Source organism: Phocoena sinus, chromosome 20, assembly GCF_008692025.1.
Source record: "Phocoena sinus isolate mPhoSin1 chromosome 20, mPhoSin1.pri, whole genome shotgun sequence".
NCBI classification, from domain to species: domain Eukaryota; kingdom Metazoa; phylum Chordata; class Mammalia; order Artiodactyla; family Phocoenidae; genus Phocoena; species Phocoena sinus.
This window is the reverse complement of record NC_045782.1, coordinates 44752927-44780451: the sequence shown is the minus strand read 5'-3', so window position 1 is coordinate 44780451 and position 27525 is coordinate 44752927. Positions and strand designations below refer to the sequence as shown.

At 40.4% G+C, this 27525-nt stretch overlaps 2 protein-coding genes across 7 annotated transcripts in view; one reads left to right on the top strand and one right to left on the bottom strand.

The window, feature by feature from the left end:
• Nucleotides 1–887: 887 nt before the first annotated feature.
• Nucleotides 888–18721, top strand: POLG2 (DNA polymerase gamma 2, accessory subunit). Of its 2 annotated transcripts, XM_032616031.1 has the most exons (9): nucleotides 888–1820; nucleotides 6169–6295; nucleotides 6409–6514; nucleotides 7371–7544; nucleotides 8415–8555; nucleotides 10789–10869; nucleotides 13275–13396; nucleotides 15303–15420; nucleotides 18610–18721. In XM_032616031.1, the coding sequence occupies exons 1-9, from the start codon at nucleotides 1268–1270 to the stop codon at nucleotides 18697–18699; spliced, it is 1512 nt and encodes a 503-aa protein (XP_032471922.1). In that variant the 5' UTR covers nucleotides 888–1267; the 3' UTR covers nucleotides 18700–18721. The 2 variants fall into 2 exon arrangements, with proteins under 2 accessions (XP_032471922.1, XP_032471923.1); XM_032616032.1 differs by lacking the exon at nucleotides 18610–18721 and having other exon boundaries at nucleotides 890–1820; nucleotides 13296–13396; nucleotides 15303–15506.
• The window catches only part of MILR1 (mast cell immunoglobulin like receptor 1), a 31086-nt gene continuing 19446 nt past the window's right edge, over nucleotides 15886–27525 (bottom strand). For 2 of the 5 annotated variants that reach the window (XM_032616034.1, XM_032616038.1), the window contains 3 exons: nucleotides 27268–27336; nucleotides 26776–26856; nucleotides 15886–21500 (listed from right to left, as the gene is read on the bottom strand). In XM_032616034.1, coding sequence (XP_032471925.1) covers nucleotides 26804–26856; nucleotides 27268–27336 — 122 coding nt within the window. In that variant the 3' untranslated portion in view covers nucleotides 15886–21500; nucleotides 26776–26803. Of the gene's footprint in view, nucleotides 21501–26775; nucleotides 26857–27267; nucleotides 27337–27462; nucleotides 27520–27525 lie in introns of those variants that run through there. The other 3 variants (XM_032616035.1, XR_004347404.1, XR_004347403.1) reach the window with 3 other exon arrangements.

The following is a 27525-nucleotide window of genomic DNA, read 5'->3' as shown; positions in this document are numbered from 1 at the left end:
ATTGCTTTCCAGCAATACCGTTTTACTAGCATCTTTTTTTAAACAAATTTTCACATGTTCTGTATGGAATGATTTTTTGAATGTGTCCAACACCACCTTAAATGTGATGAATTTTAACTTCCTATATTCTGTTCATTGCTAAGCTGCTACCCTTTACATAAACTGTCTCTTCCAAGTGTTAAAATGGAGCTGTAAAGCCAGAAGTCTGCTCCGTAGTCCTGGATCTCCGTTTTAAGCAGGTTTTCTCAAGTTATTTTTGAAGGGCCTTTTAGAAGGGTACTCTGGTAGACACAACTCTGTTAAACGAGTGGTTCGTTGTCAGTGTGCCTCCACGTCAACCTGGAGAGTTTAAATATTGCTGGGCCCTTTTCAGCAGCTTGTTTTTTAAGCAACGTTTCCAGGTGATGCGGGTGCTGCTGGCCCAGGGCATCCCTTTTAACACCAATATGTAAGGGGACTATACTTCCCCGTCACAACCTCAACGGGCACTCCCAGGAGAGGGCAGGCAGGACAGCATTTTACTAGAGATGCACGCAAGGCGTGGGTCTCTAAACTACCATTAAGGAGTACAATTTTAAAGAGGGGAACCAAGATTTATTTTCGTGAACACTTAAGGCTGAGAAGGTGTATTTAAATGGTAGTTTTTAGAATACCGAAGTAGTTTATTTTACTTTTTTTTTTTTTTTTGCGGTACGCGGGCCTCTCACTGTTGTGGCCTCTCCCGTTGCGGAGCACAGGCTCCGGACGCGCAGGCTCAGCGGCCATGGCTCACGGGCCTAGCCGCTCCGGGAATGTGGGATCTTCCCGGACCGGGGCACGAACCCGTGTACCCTGCATCGGCAGGCGGACTCTCAACCACTGCGTCACCAGGAAGGCCACCGAAATATTCTGATGTCTCTTTTGCGGAAAAAAAAAAAAAAGGGAAGGTAAAGCTGACTCTAGTGGCAACAGCGGGATAGTGAAAAGTAGATGGGAATGGTCTTTATCGGTGTTGAAGACAGAACAAGTAGAGAGAGCCGGACGTGACGGATGTAAGAGACAGGAAGCCTAACTTCGCCTTGGCGAGTGGGATAGGCAGGCGGCGGTGGCGGCAGCGGCCGGAACGCAGTGACGTACTTCCGTTGGTGGGGTCGGCCGCGCGCACGCTCACTTCCGTCGCGCCTGCGCAGGTGGCCCCCTACTCCCTGTTGTGGCGGGTTTTCGGGACCCATATTACACATATGTTAGCCTTTCATAGGAGTCTATGCACTTTTAATTCCTGAGGGCGATGCGCTGTGGTGCAGCCGTCAGAGCCGGCCAGAAATTCTGCAGATGCCTGTTGTCTGGGTTTAGTCGAGTAGATGGGGGGCAGTTGACGGAAGGGAGCGGCTCCTTTGTAGGGCCCTTGAGGTCGCACGGGGAGCTGCCCCCGGTGAGCGAGCTGAGAGAAGGCCCCGAGTCTGGCGGCGAGGAGAGCGAGGTGCTGGTAGAGATCTGTCAGAAAAGGCGTTTCCTCAGTGGCACCAAGCGACAGCTTAGTCGAGATTCTCTTCTGAGCGGGTGCCACCCCGGCCTTGGCCCCTTGGGTATAGAGTTGCGGAAGAACCTGGCGGCGGAATGGTGGTCCGCGGTGGTGGTGTTCAGGGAGCAGGTCTTCCCGGTAGACGCCCTCTACCATGAACCAGGCCCTTCGCTGCCCGGGGACAGTGCCTTCAGGTTAGTTTCTGCAGAAACGCTACGCGAAATCTTGCAAGACAAAGAGCTGAGTAAGGAACAGCTAGGAGCATTTCTTGAGAACTTACTGAAAACTTCTGGGAAACTACGGGAGAACCTTCTTCACGGTATGCTTCACGATTTCATGCTTCAAAATAGGTGTCGGGGTGGAAAGGCAGACTCGCTCGATTTCCCAGATTGCAGCTGGCCCTGTGTTCACATGGAAAGGAAATTATCTGGTTCTCAGTCTTCTTGAAGTAGTTGGGTTTGTTGACAGTGTTGCTGCTGCCTCGGAGAAAACTGGTTCATGGGATCGTTATTGTTCCTTAAAGAATCTGGTCCGGGGCTTCCCTGGTGGCGCAGTGGTTGAGAGTCCGCCTGCCGATGCAGGGGACACGGGTTCGTGCCCCGGTCTGGGAAGATTCCACATGCCGCGGAGCGGCTGGGTCCGTGAGCCCTGGCCGCTGAGCCTGCGCGTCCGGAGCCTGTGCTCCGCAATGGGAGAGGCCGCAGCGGTGAGAGACCCGCGTACCGCAAAAAAAAAAAAAAAAAAAAAAAAAAAAAAAAGAATCCGGCCCAAGGCTCTAGTAAAGCTCTCAGTTTCACAAGGGAACCCTAGAATTTTGGAGTTTATTGAGCGGCCCTAGAATTAGGACATAAATTAAATCGTGTGTTTGAATCATTGGTTCATTGTTACTGAAATATTTATAAATACTTCCATAGTTTTCTTTTTTTTACACACTATAGGCTAATCGAGAGCTCGTTTTTCTAGAGCAACAAGAAAATGCCCTCCCCCAGTTTTTCTTACCGAAAACTGACCTACACAATCTGTTTGAAGAGCCCTTAAGGTAATTTTTGAATTGGCAGAATAATAGGACTAATCAAGTTTTATAAGCGATTCTTGAGTGAATACACAGAAATTTGTAGGGCACAATATGCCTTCAAAGTCAAATAGATCATGATAGCAGAGATTCTGGAAAAAAAAATTCAAAATTTTTACAGGACAGACTTGCTGCCACAGCATCTCATCTTTGCAAAATGCTATCCTTACCATTTTTTATTAAGTGGTACTAGGAAGTAATTTAAAATAACCAGTGTCCATGGTTCTCTGAAAATTGGTACCTATATTGTAAACTTCTAAAGATTTCCTTAATAAAATAAAGCAAACTTAAACTGGTGGGTAAACGTGACAATTTTGATTTGTACTACTTTAATTATTCTATGATGATTTTACTTTGGGGAAGTTAAATCACTGCTCATTACCATGTCCCAAAACAAATAAATCTTTTTTTCCGTATTAGAAAATGAAACATAGCTCTCTTAGCTTCATCAAAGCATTTATTGATGTGCCAGACATTTTCTTGCCTTTAGAAACTTAAATCCACTTACTTGCCAAATTTTTGGTTGTCTAGTGTTTTTAGTTTCTGAGTACCAGTTTGCCATTTCTTTCTATGCCCAGTACCCTTACCCTCTTTATTTCACGTTTGAGCTATTGTGGTAGCCTCTACTTATGAACGGTTTTTAAAATTTCTCAGCCATTTTGTCTCCAAATATTGTTACTGCCCCATTCTTTCTTCTGTCCTTCTGTGATTAATTACACATATGTTAGACTCGCCCCCCAGCATCTTATCAGCTTTCTTGAACACATTAATTACACTTCAAAGTCTATATCTGATAACTCAGATATGTCGGTTTCTGTTATCTGTCTTACTCCGGGCTTTTGGTCATTTGGACTTAAGATTTTCTAGGTAATTTGTGTGTTAATTGTAGAGATAAATTGAGGCTCTGGGTGGCATTGTTTTCTTCTACCTGGGAGGGTTTACTTTTGCTTTTGGCAGGCAGCTAGGGCATATCTTCTTAATACAATCCGGGATTAAGCGTATTGAGGCTGGATTTCAGTCTTTTTGCTTCACCTCTGCTCCTAGAGTGTAGCCCTTTTGAGTGTGCGTAGTGAAAGGCTGGGGTGTTTTCCAGGGCCCCTCCTCCTTAAGAGCCTCGAACTACAATTTTTGGGCTTCCTAGCCCCATACGATGTCAGGAAGCTCTGCTCAGCATTTCAGCTTCTTAGTTCTCCTACTTCAGATTGGAAAAGCAGCACTAAATGTTGGGTTCACCTCTGTTCTTACATTCTCTCCAAATCTTGGACCCTCAAGTCCTTACTGCCTTGACAGCTCTCCTATGTCTTTAAACAGATTCTTTTTTTCTGTTTCTTGACCTGTTTTTCTTGTTATCAACAAGCTTGTCTACTATTACCAGAAGTGGAAATCTCAAATCAAGTAACTTTTGAACACAGTGTTATCATTTAGTGGGATATAATCTAAGTGCATAAAGAACTACAAAGAAATCTTGAACTTTATTGTATTGATTTATTGTAAGTAGAAATGTTGGGATTATAATTCTGAAGCTGTTTCACATATAGGATAAAGCAAATAGACCAATGGATAGATTTATTAGGAACCAAGATTTTCACTGAAAGAGAAAAGATGTACAAGGCAAGGATAAACTTTATAATGTTAAATTTGAATTGACTATTAGTGTGAATTCATGATTTTTTAAAAATACAAATTTCCTAACTTTCTTCATTGAAGGGGCCTAGAAGCGATGACAATAGCAATGATCACACCTAGTACCCAGAATTTGGTTTCTAAAGGAACCAGTGCTTGGAGAAATGGCTCATTCCAGGTATGGGGCAGGGCAGTACAAAGTGACTTTGGCACAGTTTATGGTGCTAGAAAGCAAAGAATTACTAGAAGACTAGTGGGTTTATGTTAAAAGGACATAGATGCTGGCTTGAAGGAGACTCCCACTGGCTAAGTTTGGGACAAATTGAACATTAAAATGAATATTGATGGTAAAGGGATCAGAACACATTAAATAAAATTAAAAATCTAATCCACAGTGTTAAACAAAAAATTAAGTAATTGAGGCTGCTGGTAGAAAGAGGAGTTGAAAAGAGTTTGTCCTTGTAGGAGCTATGCAATAAATGTAGAAGGAAAGATAGGGTAGAAAAATCACCTTTTTATGATTTTGTAATCCTTGGTATAGTAATAATTCAAGCAGGGGTTCATCAACAGATTCTAAAATATCGGGTGTGGGACTTCCCAGGTGGTGCAGTGGTTAAGAATCCGCCTGCCAATGCAGGGGACACGGGTTCAAGCGCTGGTCCGGAAAGATCCCACATGCCACAGAGCAACTAAGCCCATGAGCCACAACTACTGAAGCCCGTGCGCCTAGAGCCCATGCTCTGCAACAAGAGAAGCCACTGCAATGAGAAGCCCGCGCACCGCAACGAGAGCAACCCCCACTCGCCACGACTAGAGAAAGCCGGCATGCAGCAACGAAGACCCAACACAGCCAAAAATTAATTAATTAATTAATTAATTAATTAAAAGAAAACGATTGCCCCTTTGTTAAAAAATAAATAAAATAAAATATTGGGTGGAAGATTGTTGGGGAGCAGGATAATGTTGGGGAATGGATATTCACTACCTTAACTTGGTAATCAAATCTGGTTTCATTAAAAGTGGGATTATTGGGCTTCCCTGGTGGCGCAGTGGTTGAGAGTCCGCCTGACGATGCAGGGGACACGGGTTCGTGCCCTGATCTGGGAAGATCCCACATGCCGCAAAGCGGCTGGTCCCGTGAGCCATGGCTGCTGAGCCTGCGCGTCCGGAGCCTGTGCTCCGCAAGGGGAGAGGCCACAACAGTGAGAGGCCCACGTACAGCAAAAGAAAAAAAAAAAAAAAAAGTGGGATTATTTGATACTGTGTTACTCCTGTTAGGATGCAACAGCACATATACATCAACTATGTAGTATTTATTCCTGCTAAAAATGATTAACCCAAATTAAATAAGGAAAAATTCAGACAAATCTAATGTGAGATAATCTATGACTGGCCTGTTCTCAAATTAAAAATTGATATCATTAAAAGCAAAGTTAGGGAGAAGTGGGGAAATATTCTAGATTCAGAGTGATTTAAGAGACCTAATAAAATACAGTGAGTTAACCTTAATTAGGGAGAAAGAGAGCAGCAGTAAATGGCTTTTGGGGTGACAATTCGAGAAAATAGAATATTGACCATAAGTTATGATATGATTAATTTAATGGTGTAATAGTGGTATACAGTGAATATTTTTAATTTTAGGAGGTACATGCTAAAATGTTTTGGGGTGAACAAGAAATAGAAAATAAATGTGGCAAAATGTTGACAATTGAATTGAATCTAGGTTAAGGGTTTACAGATGTTTATTGTACTGTTCTTTCAACTTTCTTGTAGATTTGAAAATCTTCATACTAAAAAGTTGGGGGAAACTACCTAAAATTAAGTGGTAATCAATTAGGATCTGCCTTAGTAGCTCCATGCTACTGTACTTACTGCTGTGTTAGCATTATATTATTAATTTGTCTATAAATTGACCAAAATTATTTGGGTTTATAAAATAGGTTTATATAGTGATTGGTTTATCTTTTGACAGGCGCCTTGGAGCATTATGTTAATTACCTGGATCTGCTAAACAAGAGGCTACCTTTTGGCCTTGCTCAGATTGGAGTGTGTTTTCATCCTGTTTCTGATACTAAGCAGACACCTGATGGTGTTAAAAGGTACACAAAAAAATGGAAGTAACTTGGCCTTGTATTTAAACAGTCACTTTCACTTTGGGATAGATTATATGATTTTCAAATAAGTGATTATCTGATATTTCTGATATCCAAAGAATCGGTGAAAAGACTGAAGCTTCACTGGTATGGTTTACTTCAGCAAGAACTGCGAGCCAGTGGCTTGATTTCTGGTTACGTCATCGACTCCTGTGGTGGAGAAAGGTACTACAATAATTACCCTTAATTTAATAATGATTAGGCAAATTGTCTTAGTGTGTCAGAGGTAATACTTCTCTACAATAAATGAAATTTATTTTGATGTAGCTATGTTATATTTATAAGAGACAGCTATAATAAATTAACAACTACATATAAAAAACTTTGTAATAATTTTCATTGTTCCATAAAACAAAGTTACTTTAGTAAAGACGTCTGTTGATGTCTTGCTCAGAAACTTTTGTTGGTAAGACTTTACATTCTAGGTAAAGTTCAAATCCCTCACCTGGCATTCCTGACTGGTGTAGAGTTGGACCCTTGCCCACTCTTACAGCTTTAGCTTTTTTTTTTTTAAAGATCTTTATTGGAGTATAATTGCTTCACAATACTGTGTTAGTTTTGCTTCCAACCTGTCCATGAACTCTCCATATTAGTCAAATGGTCCTGTAATTTACAGTCAAGTTTCAGTGTAAGCCTAAGAGAAAAGAGTTGAAGTAAGCATTTTTGTCATGCCATTGTCTTATTTCTCTAACTCTCAAAATCTCCAAACACCCATGTAAACTAAATGGAATGATCACAAATAAGGAAGGATGAGAATGGTAAGTGTGTGATACTTTCTTCTTTATGCCACTTAGTTCATGGTTCCTTCCCTTCTTATTAATTGACTACAGAAATGCTAGATAACATCAACAGTTTTTCTGTGTAATTCTTTCAGATTAAAAAACACTATTTGTAACAGTATATTCACTCATATTTAATTAAACTTAACAATTTTTTATTTGGGACATGACCAGTTGCTGGGGGCAACTTTACTTTTTAATATTTATTTTAATAAGTTAATAAGACAAACTTTCTTTTCCAGTTTGCTGTGAGTCCATCTAACTTCAGCAGCAGTGATTGTCAGGATGAAGCGGGCCGAAAAGGAAACAAACTTTACTACAATTTTCCGTGGGGAAAGGAGCCAATAGAAACCCTTTGGAATCTAGGAGATCATGAACTTTTACACATGTATCCTGAAAATGTAGCTCAATTACATGTATGTTTTACCTTGCGCGCCTATGTATCCTTTACCCAGATTCTCTGTGATCATTTCTGAACCATTTGAGAATAAGCTGTAGACATGGTGCCCCATGACGTCTTAATACTTCAATATGCATTTCCCAAGTACAGGGACTCACCTGTATAACCACAATGCAATCATTATGATCAGGAAAGTAACAGTAATCTGCTATTATTCTCAAATCCACAGAACCCTTCAGATGTAACCAATTATTCTAATCTGCCCTTTATAGGTCCAGGATCCAATCTAGGATCCTGTATTTCATGTAGTTGTCATGTGTCCTTAGTTTCCTTCAAATAATTCCTTTTATTTTTCCTTGTCTTTCATGACCTTGACAGTTTTGAAGAGTACAGACCAGTTACTTTGTAGAATGTCCCTTGGTTTGAATTTCTTTCATGTTTCCTCATGATTTATGTATTTTTGCTAAGAATGCCACAGAAATGGTGCTACCCTCTTCTCAGTGCATCATATTGGCTTGTTACTGGTGATGTTAACTTTTATTGCTTGGTTAAGATGATGCTTCCAGGTTTCTCCAGTGTAAAGTTGACAAGTATTTTGTACTTATTAATTGATGAGTAATTAATAAGCCTTTTGTGGGCAGATACTTTGACTATGTAAATAACCTGTTTCTCACCAGATTCTGGCATACTGGTTGCAACATCCATTGATGATTCTTGCCCAAATCGATTATTACTATGAGGGTTGCCAAATGGTAATTTTAAAAATTTCATCAGTCTATCTAGACTTACTGATCAAATTGTATTCTGATTCTGTAAGTGCAAAATGTAATTTTAAGAGGTAGTTCTACTAAATGATGCTTTATTTTTGGTCTCCTTTTCTGTGAAGGGCAGAGATGGACGGAAAAATGTGGTTCCTTCTGTTTTATCCATAAATGGAGATCTAGACCGAGGCATGCTGGCATATCTCTACGATTCTTTCCAGCTAACAGAGAACTCCTTCACAAGAAAGAAAGATCTTCATAGAAAGGTGCTTTGATATTTCAGAGATAGACTTGGGAAATTAAAAATATAAATTTCTCTCCCTTTTTTTATGTTAGTGTACTTGGTTTCTAATATAAACTGAATAATAATTTTTTTAGTGCAAGTTATTTATTTTTCAAGTTTTTTTAGAATCTGCCCACAGGAATAATAAGCAGGTTCTCACAGAATAGAAGAAGGAATTCCTCTTGGGTAATCCCAAAGGCGTTTCTGTTTGAACTTGGGCAGCTGGACAGCTGTCTCTGATTCTTAGCCCCTGAGCCTTTTCACGTATGGCTTCTGCTTGTATAAGAAGCTGAGTGTTAAGTAGGAGAAGTAAAACAGGCCAGCAAGACTTGTGGTATTAACCTCTCTGCTTCTGGTCCGACCCCAAGTGGCTGATCACTGGATCACAGGAACTAGACATGGGTCTGGGTCAAGGGAAAGGCTTATTTTAGTATGTGCAATTTGAGCATTCTTATGGGCTCAAAATCAAGAGAGAGGAGGGGTTGAAGCTATAGGAGAGAAATGAAGTACCTAATGGAGCAAGATTTTAGAAGAAACAGGAAGGACCAAGACAGAGTCAAGAACACAAGTTGGGGGGGGTTTTGTCTTGAAAAGGGAGTTATTTTTTGAAACAGCAGGGTGGAAAGAAACAATGGTATAGATATAAATAGGCTACTGGAGCTGGTTAGCCCTTGAAGGAAGTTTTACTCATATCCTCTATTTTCTTGGGGAATTAGGAAGCAAGATATTAGCTTAAAATGTGGAGGAATAGGGGTTTAAGTGGCAAGAGTTTAGAATAGTCATATTTCCCTTGAATGGGAAAGGGAGCTTCCCCAAAATCAAAAGTTTTCACGTGTTGAGTGCTCAACTGGGATTAGACACCATGAGTTTGTAGCACCACTCTGCCTAGTTAGTGATTTATTATGCAGTGCTCCTTTAGCCTGATGTGGCCATTTATAGAATTGTTTGGGATTTATAGGGTGTGTGTAGCAGACAAACAGCGGGATCCTTTCTTTTCTTTCTCTTACATACTGCACATCCAAACCATCAGCAAAACCTCTTTGATTCTGTCTTCAAAATATATCCTGAATCTGACGGTTTCTTAGCACCTCCCCTGCTTGCAGTCTGATCTAAGCCACCATCATCCCCACCTCCCTGCACTGAGTGGCCTTTTTAAAGGTACGCGTTACTTTGTTCCTCTGCTCTAAGCACTCCAATAAGCTCCTCCTCTCACTCAGAGGAAAAGCCAAAGCCCCTAAAATGTTTTACAAAGCATTATCCTTTTTGACCTTCAACTCCTCTCCACCTTACTCAGTCTGCTCCAGCAGCACAGACCTATTGTTGTTTCTAGAACATGCCCAGTGTGTGCTCCCAGCTCAAGAGCCTTGTCATTAATGCTCCCCTTTGTCTGAGTGCTCTTCCTCCAAGTCCACGTCTCGTCCCTCCATCCCCTTTCAAGTCTGCTCACATGTTACCTCAGAGAGGAGACTTTCTCTTACCCCCTTATTTATTTATTTATTTTTAATGGTCCCATTGTAGTTTCTTTTCATTTTGTTTTTTTTTTTTTGGCTGCACCGTGCAGCATGTGGGATCTCAGTTCCCTCACCAGAGACCTCGCCCCCTGCAGTGGAAGCGTGGAGTCCTAACCACTGGACTGCCAGGGAATTCCCTCTTACCACCTTATTTAAAATAGCAAACGACCCTCCACCAGCCCACGCCTTGCCAGCACTTCCTATCTTCTTTTTTTTTTTCAACACTTACCACCTTCAAATATATTATTTACTTATCTATTTTGTTATCTGCTTCTCTGCATTATGAGGGACAGGATTTTTGTCCCCACCACCTAGAATTATTTCTCGTACCAAGTAGCCATTCACATGTTTGTTGAATGGCTGAATGAATGCATAGAGTGATGGGTTTTGGCAAGAGAAAGTCCAAGTGATAAGCCACATGGCTCAGGCTGGGTAGGGAAGGCAGTGATGCCAGAAAGGGGCATTTCAACTGAGAGAAAATGGATTTGTCAGAAAATGGGAGAATATCAAGTGAACTTATTTCTGTAGAATGCCTGAATGGAGAAATCTATGAGCAGCTGAATAAAGATGGTTGATACATCATTATGTGATATTTTTTATGACCTCAGCTAGCTTCCATTTTCACACAGAAAATTTTAACTGCTTAAACATCTTCATGTTTATTAGTGCTTGTCCTTTTTACCCCTTCTCTTTAAATTGTTTTAGGTGCTTAAACTTCACCCTTGTTTAGCCCCTATTAAGGTTGCTTTGGATGTGGGAAGAGGCCCAACAGTGGAACTAAGACAGGTGGGTTAAATAAGTTTTAATGTCATGATTTCAATTATAACCATTATTCCAAGTAAATGAGTAGTTTGCCATCTAAAGTTTTATTTTCATTCATTTTTTTAAACTTCTAATTAAATAATGAACTGTGAACATATTTCAATTAAATAATGAAATTTTTATTAAATGAAAAAAACCATTTTTAATGAATTTTTAAATTTTTAATTAAATCATTCATTAATAATGAATTTTAATTAAATAATAATAAATACTACAGATAATTTGAAGTATATTATATTAAAGAAGCTGAATACAGTTCAGTGGGCTTTGCTATTAATGTCATGCCCAGTCATAGTTGCATTTTTTTTAATGAGTATGCATAATTTTGGCAATCAGAATATTTGTACAGACGTCTAGTGAATTATTTCTTACCATCTTCCCTTTTTAACTTAACACTTTTGATACTTTTTGGTATAAGCACAAGTTCTAGATCTGTAATCTTATTTTTCTAATCTATCTGGTCAAATTAAATACTGTTAAGAAAAACCAGGGGGCTTCCCTGGTGGCGCGGTGGTTGGGAGTCCGCCTGCCGATGCAGGGGACACGGGTTCGTGCCCCGGTCTGGGAGGATCCCACATGCCGCGGAGCGGCTGGGCCCGTGGGCCATGGCTGCTGAGCCTGCGCGTCCGGAGCCTGTGCTCCGCAACGGGAGGGGCCACCACAGTGAGAGGCCCGCATACCTCAAAAAAAAAAAAAAAAAAAGAAAAACCAGGACCCCTTCAGCAGTCATTTCTGTTTGGGTAACTCAGACCCATCCAGGGACCTGAGTGAGGATACTAGAAAGATTGACCTGGCTTTCCTGGGCTCCTGTGCAGGGGTCTGGGAAGGTGGGGATAATGAGTTCAGGGAAAGGGAAGAGAATGGCTTAATTTCCACATTTCCCCCAGGATTGCAGGAGGTTCCACAACACCCTGGTAGGTACCAAGTTCCTAGGGATTTTTTTGCTTGAAGGACAAAGAACTCTGCTTCCTAGATTTTCATCATTACCATTGCAGGCCTTTTGTTTTGTTTTGTTTTTGTTTGTAAGAATATTAGTAGTATTTTGTGCCTTGGGTGTTTTACCAAAAGAGTAGTGTCTTATTCTGTTTTTAACGCTTTTCCCCTCAGCAGTATGACAAAGAGAATCCTTACGTATGTAACTTTCTGGGCTATGAAAGAGGTTTTGTGGGTTATTTCCCCATGTCTTCACCTGCGCTTTATCATGCTTAGAACTTTTTCTCTCCTTTTCTACCTTCTGTTAGAGCACATTTTCTGCTGGCAACCAAAACTAAACTTACTAAAACTCATATTTATTTTTCCCTGATAATTTCTTAGATTTGTTAATATCTATATTCTCATCTATCCCCAAAATATCCTGTACCTTAACACCCATTTACTTCGCTGTGGTCTTTCCCTGTGAACTTGTTAGAAATGCAAATTCTTGCCAGACCTGTTGAATCAGAAACTCTGGGGGGCGAGGCTGAGCCATCTGTGTTTTGCAAGCCCTCCAGGTGATTCTGGTGTTTAAGTTTGAGAAACAGTGCTCTAGCTCAGGCACACACCCCTACCCCATCCCACCATCCTCCCCCTCTCCCTCCCCATGGGGACATTTGGTAATATCTGGGGACATTTGGGGGGACATTTTTGGTTGTCAGAAGGTGGGGAAGGGTGCTCCGGATATCTAATGGATACCAGGGATGCTGCTAAACATCCTATATCAGCAGTGCCAATGAGAGAAATTCTGCTTTAGAATTTTAGTTCTAGATTGTTAAGGGAGTTTTAAACTTTTCTTTTTCTTGCTTCACCATTTTTAAGAAAACAGTAAAGTGTACTATGTCATTTACTCATCATTACTTCTGTATTTCCAATCAGGCTTTTGTCTCCAGCATTCCACTGAAACTAATCAATCATTCTTTTCTTCTTGAAACATTTTCTTTAGTTGGCTTCAGGAACACCACTCTCTGGGTTTTCTTCATACTTTTCTGGCTCCTTCTCCTTAGTTTCCTTTAATGGCTCTTCCTTACATCGTATTATAACCCTTAGGCTCAGTTCTCAAGTCTCAGATAAGTTTAGAGTTAACATAGCCCTTTGGACTATTTTTTTCTGATAGAATCTGTTTTGCTTTTGTTTATTTGTGTTATGAATGATGATAATAAAAATTCTTATATTTGGTATAAAAATTTCAGATTTGCATTTAGTATTCAGCTTTGCAGTGTTTAAGTTCTTCAGAAGAAGTATACAATTTATAAATATACAATATATAAAATTATCAACAATATTATCATGTAATTAAAGGGATTTATTCCCACTTTAAAGAGTGAAAAAGATGATTGGTGGTTTCATAAAAATAGGGTAATAACTCTAGCTACTTTTCTTTCTTTCATATTCAGAGTGTTTGTATTTTTCCCCAGGTTTGTCAAGGGCTATTTAATGAATTATTAGAAAATGGAATATCTGTGTGGCCTGGTTATTTGGAAACTGTGCCATCCTCATTGGAACAACTTTATTCAAAGTAAGAATTGTGTTTTTTCTTGCTTAAAAAATGTATTCAGAGTTTTTGATTATACGATGTTTCTTTATGAGTAACAGATTTCTTCTAAATATCTATATATACTGTAATTCAAAATTATTCCTAACTTTCCTGTTTACAGAACCACATACCCTTATTAGTTAATTGGTACAGCAGGAAACAATACTCATCAGGTATATATGAGCGCAAACTATGTGAAACTTCAAGACTTAACACCATGAAGTATGTGTACCTGAGTTTATCAGTTTATCAGGGATGGAATTATTTATATTAGACACATTTGTTGAATCAGGACTGGGGGAACATGAGTGGAGTGCCGTTTCCTTGCTGGCCTTGTTCATTCTCAGGCTGAGTGGAAGGTAATTCTATTCCAGAGAACAGAGAACTAGTTTTCTCGGTGATCTGCACCTCTGTTTACCTGACTGCTCAAGACTGAAACCTGGATATTGTCCTTCACTCCTCCCTCTTCCTTACTGTTAGAGTCTAGTCCATCACTAACTCTTGTCTTCCTCCTAAATGTATCTCACATCCACATCTCCCCATTAAGATCACCAGTATCTCTTGACTGGATTATTGAAATAATCTCCGAACTGATCTCCTGTCTCTAGTCTTACCCCCTGCTATTTTCATTAACTTCTGTTTTTTAATAAAATAATTCATTTTTCCCTACTTTGGGTTTATTTTGTTATTTTTTTAGCTTTTTGTGTTGAATACATATCTTTTAGGTGAAAAGTTGTGAAGCCTCGTGTTTTGCTCCTCAGTTCTGTAGTAACTTGTTAAAATATACCTTTCAGATGATGTCAGAAGAAAAATAAGTTTCTATAGATAAAGCAACTGATGGCTTTATCATATATAAGATGAAGGGGTGGTACTTGAACTTTCCAGTGTTCTCAGTTTCTAAAATCTTACCCTTTGAGTCATGTGGACAATATCAAGTTACAATTGTTCTTTACATGGTAAAGGCTTTATGTCCCAGGATAGTTTTTTTCCTTTGTCCCAGGATACTTTTCTCCAGATATTTATTAAGCACTCACTATATTTTTTGTTCTTTGATACAGCAGTAAACAACACAGAAAAGTTTCCTGTTCTTAATGACACTTATATTCTAGTGGGATAGAATAGACAACAGGCAAGTAGATAAATAAGATAATTTCTGGTGGAGTCCTAAAAGAAAAGAAACAATGAGATAGTATGACTGGGTAAACAGAAGGAAGGCCAGTGTGGAACATATTCAGTTATTGCTAAACTAGAAACTGTAAGTTAGTGTACTAAGGTATATATTTAGCATGGTTTTTGGTATAATTTGTTGTACACTAGATCTTAATATTATAGTAGTATTATAAGAGAGTTTTGCCTAAAATTATTTTCTTGGATTGTATCCAAATACCAAAAGGCTGAGGTTATTCTGAGGTTCATCCAGATCACACCAAATGGTGTGTTGAGGTACCAGTGTTCATTTCTTATATTTTCTTTTCTTTTATGACTGCCTAGCTATTACAATAAGTCAGAAACTTCCTGAAAATTTTACTTTGAGAATGATTCAGAAACTTGAAAAAAGTATTTTTGGGTTCAGTTCTCAAGGCCTGCCTTTGAGTTTTGTGACTCTTTTTTTCCTTTCTTTCTTTCTTAATTTTTTTATAGAACTTTAGTTGTTGTATACAGGAACTTTAGTTGCAGCATGTGGGATCTAGCTCCCTGACCAGGGATCGAACCTGGGCCCCCTGCATTGGGAGCTTGGAGCCTTAGCCACTGGACTACCAGGGAAGTCCCTGAGTTTTGTGACTCTTGAAGGTGGCATTGGCTCCTGAGTAATTAAAGCTGGTAATGTGGTGAATTTACAATCTATATTTGTGCTCACGTGTTTTGGTTAACTACCTTTTTTTCTTAGATATGATGAAATGAGTATCCTCTTCACAGTGTTGATTACTGAAGCTACTTTGGAGAATGGATTAATACATCTGAGAAGTAGAGACACCACAATGAAGGAAACGATGCATATATCCAAAGTAAAAGACTTTTTAATTAAATATATATCATCAGCTAAGAATGTATAGATTCTAATATTTGTGTAATAAATATTCTCCTTTCCTAATTTGGTTGTCTTATTTAACTGAGATTATTATTAGTGTTTTTCTTTTTTAGCCTCTTTGCACTCAGAAGTGGATTTTTTGGTGCTTTTTTTGATTTAGTTTTCATTACTTATATTTCTTGATGTATTTCATGCTATCAGGAATATGTTCAGCTATAAGAAACAAAAGGACTGCTATACTGGCTTAAGCAAATTGGAGTTTGTTTCTTTCATAACAAGAAATCGAGGGAGTAGACTGTCCAGAGCTGGTGTAATTGTTTCCTCTATAGTAGTTAGGGAGCAAGGCGCTTGGCTGTCTTTCCACCATCTTTAGTATATTGGCTTTTATCTTTATACTTGTTTCTTCTTAGTCACAAGATATTGGCTTTTATCTTTATACTTGTTTCTTCTTAGTCACAAGATGGCGGATGTATTTCTAGCCTTCTCAGCCACATTCGAGTTAGGAAGAAAGTCAAAGAGATAGAGCTAGCCAGCCAAGGCTCTTCTGTTTTTAATTAGGAAAGTAAAAGCTTTCCCAAACATCCTGGTCAGAAGACTTATTTACATTTTATTCTATTTATCAGAACTGAATCACATGGTCATTACTAGGCCAGTCATTGTCCAAGGGAATGAGAATATCATGATTAATTTGGATCAAACACAATTTATCCCTTGGGGCAGTACTGTCTTGTCTTCTCTGAAATGGGTTTTGTTATCAGGAAAGAAGAGTCTTTATATACACTGTCAAATATCAAAGATTAACCTAAAACTAAAATTTTAATAATGAGAACATTTATTGACTTTTGCAAAGCAAGCTAAAATAAATGTTAAATGGCATAATCTAATATTAGTGTACTTCATGTCTGATTCTAATAGATATGTTTATAAGAAATCTTTAAACTTTTGTGTGCTGATTATGTTTGTGTTAACTGTTGTCATTACCAACCTGACAAAAATTCTGATACTTTGTGTAAAATGTCTTAAAAGCTTGGCTGGCTTATCTGAGTTGACTTTACTTAGTAGGTCTTTATTTTTTGGTTATTATTTTTTGCTCTTGGGGAGAATTTCAAACACAAACATACACAGAATAGTATAATTAACCCCATGTACCTATCACCCAGCACCAACAACCATCAACCCTTGACCAGTCTTGCCTCATCCACCCCACATCGCCCTTCTACGTTATTTCGAAGCAGATCGCAGCTATCAGTTCATTTGTAAATATTTTAGTTCAGGATCTTTTGTTAAGCTAACCATTCTCACGCCTGAAAAAAATTAACAGTAGATGATAATAGGAATTATTGAGAATTTCCTTGGGTGTGATATGATATTATGGCTTTATTTTTCTTTTTAAAAAGTCATTGTCTGATAGAGACACATAGTTAAATATTTTTGAGTAAAAATATATGATATCTGAGACTTTTAAAATTTAGTTTTAAAAAGTGGTAGAATATGGAGGGAAAATAGGGATAGTGCTGAGTTGTTGAAGTTGAGTGATGGGTACATGGGAGTTCATGTACTGCTTTTTGTGTATGTTTGAAGATTTTAATAATAAAAAGTTTTTAAAAACCAATTCGTTAATATCATATCCACTTAGTTTCCAGTTGTCTCATTGTTGGATCAGGATCCAAATAAGACCCATTTATTAAAGTTGGTTGTAGGTCTTTTAGTCTCTCTTATCCTTATACAATAGATTTGAGTTCTCTCACCTGCTCACACTCTTTTTTTTTTTCCAAGACATTTGAGTTGTTTGTTATGGTGTTTTCTACTGTTTGGATTTTGCTTATTGAATCCCCTTGGTGTAGTTTAACCTATTCCTCTCTCTATATTTCCTATAGATTAGGAATTGAATCCAGAGGCTTGATCAGCTTCAAGTTCAGTTTGGTGGGGGGGTGGGCAAGATTATTTTATAGGCTGTATTCTCCCATCAGGGAGCGGTGACTGTCTGGCTGTTTCTCTTGGGGGAATGCCAGCAATCATTGACCAATGCCTAGATCAGTCAGTTCATTAGAGGTGGCAAAATGGTGATATTCTGATTCCATCCTCCTTCTTTATTTATTAGCTAGAATACTTATATAAAAGAAAATATCTCATCTGCTGTTTGCTTAGAGGTATGGGAAAGGTGGGAGAAATGCTAGATTTGTCCTCTTTAAAGTTACTCTTTTTCATGCACAAATTGTTCTGTCTTTGGCCAGTAGGAGCCTCTTCATGTTGGCCTCAAGTCCTTTTGGCACAACTTTAGTAGTCTTTGATAGCTTCCTTGGTATCTAATATGTAATATAGAGATTGTATAGTTTAGAGTTTCTCCAAGGAGCCCTGGTTCATTTTACTGGAAAACTGTTTGGAGACTATACTCTGGGTGCCATCACGAACTCACCAATAATTGCAATTCAAATTCAGGACTGGTGTGTGTGTGTGTGGATTAGCTTTATTGAGATATGATTTACATACGGTAAATTTACCTATTTTAAATGTACAGATTATGAGTTCTGACAAATGTGTAACCACTACCACAATGATAATATAGAACATTTCCATCACCCCCCAAAAGTCCCCTCATGCCCCTTTAGGACTTAAGAGTTTTTACTTTAACCTCTTCTATCACACATCTGTATCTCCTCCCACGTCAAGAATCCCGGGGCTTCCCTGGTGGCGCAGTGGTTGAGAGTCCACCTGCCGATGCAGGGGACGCGGGTTTGTGCCCCAGTCCGGGAAGATCCCACATGCTGCGAAGCGGCTAGGCCTGTGAGCCATGGCCGCTGGGCCTGAGTGTCCAGAGCCTGGGCTCCGCAACGGGAAAGGCCACACCAGTGAGAGGCCCACGTACTGCAAAAAAAAAAAAAAGAATCCCAATTCTCAAGAATACTGAGGGTGATAAAATTAGAATGCCATGACACACAACTGCTCATTTGCTTTATCTCACCTTAACCACAGAACTCTCAGAACTGCAATGCCTGTATTCCCACCATATGTCTACTTAAAAGTTTAAATTTCATTTTTGCAGTTTGGGCTCCAATATTTCGTTTTAATATAACTGTGAGATTAAAATGTTTTTAAAAATTATTTTTCTGAAGAAAATCTCAGTCCTGCCCACAGGTACCTTTATTTAGGTACTTTGTCTTCTTAGGGGCCTCAGCCTCACAGGAAGATTGTATTCCTGGTCTCAGATCAGCTGACTGCACTAACTGCCAACATGGAATGTCTATACTGCAGTTGAGGTAAGTAATATTTATGGAGGATTATCCAGATCAGAAGTGTCTGACTGGAGTTACACATCAGAATCTCCTGTGGAGCTTTTAAAAATAAATATATTTGAGCCCTATCCCAGACAGACTTACTATTTCTCTTAACAGTGGGGCCCTCATAAGTATATTTTAAAATATTTACGGGTGGTTTCTGATGTTCACTCCTGTAGTAACCACTGTTAAATTTATCAGAGAGCTGCAAACCTGGATGGTATTATTTTGACAAAACTTCCCTCCAGCCCAATTGCATTTAATAAATTTTGTTTTATCAAATACTCTTCTTAGGTATTACACCACACCAATATGTACCGAAAGATGTTATTAGAAATAGTTCTATAAAACTCATTCTTCATTTAGCCATAAGAATGTTCTTGAGGGCATTTGTTTGCTATGTACACCACGTCTTCCTGTGAGGAAGCATGGGAGAAATTTCTCTCAGATTTAAATGCCAGGGGTAGTTGTGCTTCTCCTAAAGACTGGCCTGTTATTATATGTGTTGTATATCTGTTCATTTTGTTTATTCATAAAGGCTTTTTGAGCATCCAAGTACCAGGAACTCTAGGTGCTGGGGATGTAGTGGTGAACAAAACAAACAAGGCCCTTCTAGGGGTGGGGAGGCGGGGACAGACAATAAGCAAGTAGGTGCATGGGCAATTTCAGGTCATTTTGGGTAGCGATAGTGTTGTAAAATAGGACAGGATGGCATGCTAGATCATGCCTAGGGTAGTGTGCTTTACATAGGTGATCAGGGGAGCCTCTGAGGACTGGCCTTCCAGCTGAGACTGAATGATGTGAAGGAGCCAGCTGTGTGAACATCTGGGGCAGCACATTCTAGGCAGAAGGGAGTAGCAAGTGCTAAGGCCCTTAGGAGGAAAATGGTGTAGAGTGAGCAAGGAACATAAAGCAGGCCAGAACAGAGGGGAGAAGGGGAGAAGGTGAGGTCAGAGAGGTGGTCAGGGTCCATGTTGCTTAGAGCCATGGGGGCCACAGTAAGGACTCTGGAAGCCACTAGGGCAGGAGGGGGCACAGTTTGAGCAGAGAAGGGACATACTGTTATTTTGAAAAGATCACTGGAGAGTGGAATGTTAGAGGAGCTCTGACAATGCCCAGGTGATGGTGGCCAGGACAAGAGAGGTAGCAATGCCCTTCCTGGACCTGGCAAGAGGAGCCCCTGCCCTTTAGAGGGTCCTGCTCTGGCCCTTCGCCAGCTGTGCCTTCCCCCGCATTATGTCTGAGGGGCCAAGGAGATGTGCTTGGAGGTCATTGTAATCCTTAGGTGTCTAATTGTCCTAACCTATAAGTTTATGTACTACCCGAAATCTCAGTTACTGTCTCTGGTTGTGTGTAATAAAGGTCAAAGACAAGGCACTAGCCCATGTCCCTTCAGGGCAGTAAAGGAGAAAGAAGGATCTTCAGACATCACTGAACCACTGTTGATCATTCCTCTGGTTAAGTCTCCCCTTTACATCCTTCAGGGGAAGCAGCACTGAGAGAAGGCAGTCTCCTTAGGTTGTAATCCCCCAGCTCTGGGAGCAGAAGGGGCAGAAGGGACAAATGCTTGAGGGCAGCTGGTCAGAGCACACCTGTTTGCAGCCTTCATCCCATCAAGGTTTTTGTGCTGCCCTGGTGTCACCTTGCAGATACAGCCTTTTCCTGGTTTCCTATTGGATTTTTGGCTTTTTTCTTAATTTGTGAGAGCTCATTATACATTGTAGAACTTCATACTTTATCAAAGACATGGGTTCAAAATACCCCCCCATTCTTTTGACTTAGTTTAAGATTTTTAAATGTAATTTTTAAATGTTTCATCTAACTAAATTTAACAATCATTTATGTCTTCTGGATTGTGAGTCATACCTAGAAAAGCCTTTCCCTCTTAAAGATTATTATAAAATTCCTCCTGTTTTCTTTTAGCACTTCTGTGGCTTCATTTTTAGGTATTTTAATATTTGAGCTAGCTGAATTAATTTTGTTGCAAAGAATGAAGTGGAGTTCTAACTTATTAAATATGGTTCTCAAGTTTTTAAAGTGTATTGAATATTGCATCTTTTCCCCATTGACTTAAAATGCCATATTTTTCATATGCTAAACTCCTATATGTATTTAGATCTATATCTGGACTTTCTGTCCCATTACATTTACATATTTCTACTTCTCCAGCCATATACCCATACCACACTTTCAAAATCATGGTAACTTTATAATGTTTTCAGACCTCATAGACCTCTCTCTCTCACTCTGTGCCTCCCCCTGACACACACACACACACACACACACACACACACACACACACTTACATTTTCTTCTTGAATCCTACACCCTTCCTCTGTATTCAGTTTCCTTCTTCATCGAGTACACTGTATAGTTCTTTCAGTGTGAATGGGATTGGGAAACCTCCTTCTCAGTCTTTGTCTTAAAATGTCTTTATTTCCCCCTCAGTCTTGATTGATATTTTGGCTAGTGTGGTAGCTATTTTGATTGGTTCTCTTAAGCCACATCATAACCCTTCTTCTATTTGGTGGGGTCTGACACCTGAAAAATTACAGTTCCTTTGCTGCCAGGGCATGGCTGTGAATATCTTCTACCAATTAGATGCATGTACATGGGACCTGGAAAGTAGAAGGGAGGTGATGGTTTCCACTGAAAAGCAACTGTCTCCAGTGGCATAACTCCACACTCCATTGGGCTCCAGTTTCTGGATGAGGCAGTTGTGGCAGAGGCAACAGCAGTAACAGCAGCAGTAGTTTTCTGGTCTCCAGACTGTAAGAAAAACCTACAGATAAATTGTTAAAATCAAAAAGAGAATTTAGCAAGGTTGCTGGATAGAAAGTCAACCAAAAAAAGTGATTGTGTTTCTATATATCCACAACATGAAATAAAAATACAATTTACCGGCCTTTCTCACCTTCTGAGATGGCCCACACTGTCTGGAGTGTGTCTCCCAAGGCCACTCTTGCCTTCTGAGATGGCCCACACTCTGTCTGTGGAGTGTGTTTCTCTATAAATAAGTCTACTTTTTACCTATCACTTTGTCTCTCACTAAATTCTTTCTGTGATGAGACATCAAGAACCTGAGCTTCATTAAGTCCTGAAACCAGGTGCTGACCCTTTATTCCCAACTTATAGCTAGACCAACTCCTGCTCATGGTCAGCACCACTGGGATGTCTTCTGTGCCATTTCTTTGCGAGAACTTTCTGGGCACTAACACCTGGTTGAGAGAATACCTTGGAGTGGATAGCATCTAAAATCATACAGAAACCCCCACCAGGTGGGAGAAGTTAACTCTATGCTGCCCACAAGCACGTAGACCCCAGACTGGTTTGAACCAGAAGGCTGATGATGCTAACTCCCACTTACCTCCCCACCAACCAATCAGAAGCATGTCCACCACCTGATCATGCCCTCCTCTTTGAACCATTACTGTAAAACTCCTCACTTCCCCCTCCAGATTGGGACACACAGGTTTGAGGGCATGAACCTGCTGTGGCCCCCTTTGCCTGGCAAAGCAATAAAGCTATTCTTTTCTACTTCACCCAAAAAAACAAAAACAAACAACAACAACAAAAACCAATTTACCATAGCATCAGAATATCAAGTACTTAGGACTAAATCTAACAAAAGATGTGCAAGCTGTTTATGCAGAAAATGATAAAATGCTATTGAGAGAATTGAAGAAGACATAAACAAATGGTGAGATATTTGTAGTTTGGAAAACTCAATACTGTAAAAATGTTAATTCTCCCCAAATTGATCTACAAATTCAATGCAATATCAATCAATCCCTATTATGTTCATTTTTTCTTTAAGAAAATAATAAGCTGAGTCTAAAATTTATACAGAACGCAAAAGGTCAAGAATAGCTAAGACATTCTTAAAAAGAACAAGGTGGGAAAATTGTTCTTGCAGTTATCAAGATGCATTTGAAAGCTGAGTATGACATTGACATGGAGAGATAAGCAGAGCAATGAAACAGAATCTAGAGTGCAGAAAGAAACCCACATGTATATGGGCATTTGATTTGTGACAAAGGTGACAGTGCAGTTTAGTGGGGAAAGGACAGTCTTTTCAGTAGACAGTGCTGGAACAATGGGGTATGTCCATGCGGGGGAGTGGAAACAAGTATGATGGCAATTTCACATCACAGAAACAATTCCAGGCGGATATAAACTGAAATATGAAAGTAAACTAAAAGAGCCTTTAGTAGATAGTAGTATATGGTAATGCTTGTATGACCTCAAGTTGAAAAAATTTTCATCTGGGCACACATCCACAAAAAAACACTAACCGTAAAGGACATGGCAGGACTTCCCTGGTGGCGCAGTGGTTACGAATCCACCTGCCAATGCAGGGGACACGGGTTCGAGCCCTGGTCTGGGAAGATCCCACATGCTGCGGAGCAACTAAGGCCATGCCCCACAACTACTGAGCCTGCGCTCTAGAGCCTGCAAGCCACAACTACTGAAGCCCAGGGGCCTAGAGCCCGTGCTCTGCAACAAGAGAAGCCACTGCAATGAGAAGCCCACACACCGCAACGAAGAGTAGCCCCCGCTCACCACAACTAGAGAAAGCCCACGCCCAGCAACAAAGACCCAACGCAGCCAAAAATAAATAAATAAATTTTTAAAAAGAACCAAAGGGAAACTTCTAGACATGAAAAAAGTGTAACTATTGAAATGAAAACTCAATAGATCCTCTTCCTCTTCCTTTTCTTCTTCCCCTCCTAAACAATTCATGCAAAAGCCATGGGGGTGGGGCTCAACATCTGCTCAGTGGGTAGGTACAGGCGGAAGCCACAGAAATTCAGAGTTGGGTGAGGAGGGAGTTGTGAGGATAAGTACACTTGACACTTAACTGCCCATGGCAGTTATTATTATTGTCGTTATTATAGTTGTTACAAAGGAAATGTTGAGAGATGGCAGAGCAACCACCAGTCACATCCTCTGGGCCCCACCTCTGATTCCAGCTGCATCTGAGGCCTCACCCACTTTGTGCTGACATCTTTCTTGCTTTAACTATACAATACATATCACTCCTTTTCTGCCCTGGGGCTTTCCAGTGCCCTGGGTGAGACGCCAATGGAAGTGCACTTGGAATGCCCACATGCACAGCCTAGAAGTGGGAGATGCATCACCTCCTGGGGCAGCCCTTAGTGGGGGATGGAAGCTGATGGGTAAATGCTTCTCACTATCAGTCCTCAAGTGGACAATTCTGAGAGACATTTTTTCACTCCGCAGATGGTTCCAGTGGGGTCAAGCGCCAGTTGCCCACAGCAATGCCCAGCTCAACCTTATACCTTGTTCTGGCTTTTCCTCCAGTCCCTCACGCCTGTTCCCTAGTGTCCCTTCTGTTCCACACAAGGCCGTTTCTCAGGCTCTGCTTTCCAGGCTAGCTCAGGATAAGACTATCAGAAGGCCCTAGAAAGCAGCCCTGGGAAACGGAATTCCTCCCAGGATGAATGGCAATAAGGACTCTGTTGCCGGTGGTAAGGGGAGTGGAGATAATCCTTACATGCCATAGCTTCACAATTTCTAAGACTTTCCCCTGCAGTGGGGAAGGGAGCAGAGGTAGATAATGAAGCACTAGGTTATGCAATAGTTCTAGCACTTGAAAGGCATGAGGCAATAGTAATTATATGGATTGTGGAGTTGGTTGGCTTCTACTAACTGCTTTAGAAGCTTTGCAAGAGAAAATGAGAGGCTGCCAATTCAGGGCATGCTGTGAAACCCAGGGGCATTCTGGACTTCAAGACCTCAAAAGGTCTTCATAGGGGACTTCCCTGGTGGTCCAGTGGGTAAGACTCCACACTCCCAATGCAGGGGGCCTGGGTTCGATCCCTGGTTGGGGAACTAGATCCTGCATGCATGCCACAATGAAGAAGCAACTAAGACCCAGTGCAGCCTGCATACATACATACATAAAAAAATAAGGTCTTAATAGGATCAAATCCAGTTACTGGTATGCTCATTAATTTGCTAGCCCCTCCCCACCCCTTTCCTTCTCTATTTCACTCTCCCTGGGCCCTCATATAAACAACCTGCACCAAGTCCTTGCCTCAGCCTCTGCTTCATGATTGAGACATGAAGAAGCAACGGTGGCCAAGTCACTAAGTTTATAACCTCAAAGACAATGATTTCTAAGGGGAGCAGCCGATTAGTATGACTCAAGCTAAGCATGATCAATCATACTATGAATAGCTAGTCATTTTTTTAGTTCTTACTTTGTGCCAAGCCCTGTTCCAAACCTTTTACATCCATTACCTGAGTTAATTCTCACAGCAGCTCCATGATGTAGGTATTATTTCTCTCTCTCCCCTTCCTCTCCCCCACCCTCTCAAATGAGGAAACTGAAGCCCACGGAGTTTATGTAACTTACCCAGAGTCACACAGTTAGCACAGGACTGAACCTGGATTCAGCTCAGTCTGACTCCACAGCCCCCACACTCTTAGCCTCTGTGATATACCGATTTCTTCCAAATAACAATATCAACAGAGAAAGGGGGGAAATTATGTTCATGAATGCTGCTTTAGGCAACAAAATCCTCAAATTCATCTGGACCTGTGTGCACAATATCCTTTCCCACCCTGAAGATGCATTCCCACAGCCAGTGCTGCTGCTGTTCTTTGCTGGGATTTAAGTCCCAGTTCAACCACGCACCAAGCTAGGGATGACCCTGAGAAATTATCCCATTTAAGCCTAAATTTCCTTACCTGTAAAAGCAAGTTAATAATACTGGCCTTGTAGGTGTTCCACAGATTTAGTGTCTAATAGCTATGATTTTGCTAGTCAAAGGTCCATTGTTGGGAACAGAGAAAAAGAACAGAGCAGAACAATTTTGGTCAAGTTATTTTGTTTGTCTGGAACCCAAGAAATGCCTCTTGGCTTTACTGGACTTAACTTATAACTCCTAGGATAAGAGATTCAAACCAGAAATAATTTTGTCCCCTGAAGTGGGCTGAATGGTGGCTCCCCAAAAAGACAAGTCCTAATTCCTGGAACCTGTGAATATCACCTTATTTGGAAAAAGTGTCTTTGCAGATGTAATTAATAAGTTAAGGATCTCAAGATGAGGTCAACTTGGATTGACCTAAATCTGCTGACCAGTGTCTTTATAAGAGAAAGGCAGAGGGAGAGAAGGCCACGTGAAGATGAGGCAGAGATTGGAGAGGTGCTGCCACAAGCCAGGAAACACCAGGAGCCACCAGAAACTGGAAGCGGCAAGTGAGACTTCTGCCCCAGAGCCTTTGGAGGGAGCGCAGCCCTGCTGGCACCTTGACTTTGGATTTCTGACCTCTGGAACCGTAAGAAAATACATTTCTGTTGTTTTAAGCCACCAGTTTGTGGTAATTTGTTACAGCAGTCCTGGGAAACTAATCTACTTCTCTCTTCTCCCCCAAGTCAACTCTGCGCTGTTCTCTTGACAGAGAGCTGATGGGAAATGCAGCATATAAAGGCATGCCTTTGACATGACCTAAATCTTGATGACTGAGAAAGTCCATGGAAATCAATATAAATAATTTTGCAGGCTTCTAGAAGCTGAGAGCAAATTTTAATGGCAATGGATAACAAATGTGTACTTGTTGAGTAATCTTGCCTTCCTCCAATGGTGACTGCAGGTGCCATTTTCTTCAGACACCTTTTCAAGGTCACCAGTTTTTGTTTTAGAATTTAGACATGGCTTTTGCTCTGTGTGTCTGCTTCTGAACCTTTAATGGGCATGGGGATGGGTAGATGATCATTGTAGCGCTTCCAGGATGCACTTATGAAGAGCATAGTGGTTGAACAATTATTCTTTATTAAATGGTGTGGTCATGGGGGAAATGGTCCATGCCTAAAAATAGCAAAAGCATTTAAAAACTGTCACTAGTCAGGATCCTATCTGACAAATCTGTTGTCTGATGACAGGATTGGATGTACCTGAAAGGGCCAAAGGATAGTGTTTAAACATGAAAAACAGTGATTCACTTTAGGTAACCAGGTGAAACCTTTTTAAGTGTCAATCAGGTTTGCTTTTTCGTTATGGAAATCAGCTTTATAAAAAGTATCTTACCCTGAGATGTAGTTTCTATCTTTAAATCTCAGAAGATGAGTTCAGAATAGACATATCCAGTTTTACAATCATTACAAGTTTCTATAATATAAAAGAGAAAATAATTCAGTAAACTTAGGATATATATCCATAGAAGCTCTTAAAAAATTCTATTTTAATAGCTGGGTGGCCTGACAGAACCAAGTATTAACTGTTTTTTTTTTCCTGGACTAAATGATTTATTCTTGAAAAGTTTTTAGAAGTGCACCTGCATCCTTCTCTCTGGAATTTTTATATGATATTCTCCCCTCCACATCCTTCTCTCCTCCCCATCTACCCATCTCCTGATGAAACTTGTTAGGAGCCATGGTACTGATTGCTATTGGTTTCCTAGGGTATGCATGTTGCCCCCATTCATCCCATCCTTGGGTTCCTAAAGCCTAGGAGTGTGGTGACCTCACAGAAACTACTCTCCCATTTCGATAGCATCCCTTATCCCAAACTGTGGCTCACCCTGATCTCTCGGTGCCACCTCCTGGAACATGGGGGTGGCATAATGTATCTCCTGAGAGTATTCAGTCCCTGGGTAAAAGACAAGAAACAGAGTTATTGGGCCTATAATCCAAATCTCTGATCACTTGAGGGCAGTGGCTTGCCAGCTACCCTCACAATGTCATGTCACCTCTGGACTTTGCAGAGAGTACTTACCATCTCAGGCTTTGGAAACACATTGCCTTGGTTCTAAGCCTGGCACAGATTTCTCATCTGTAC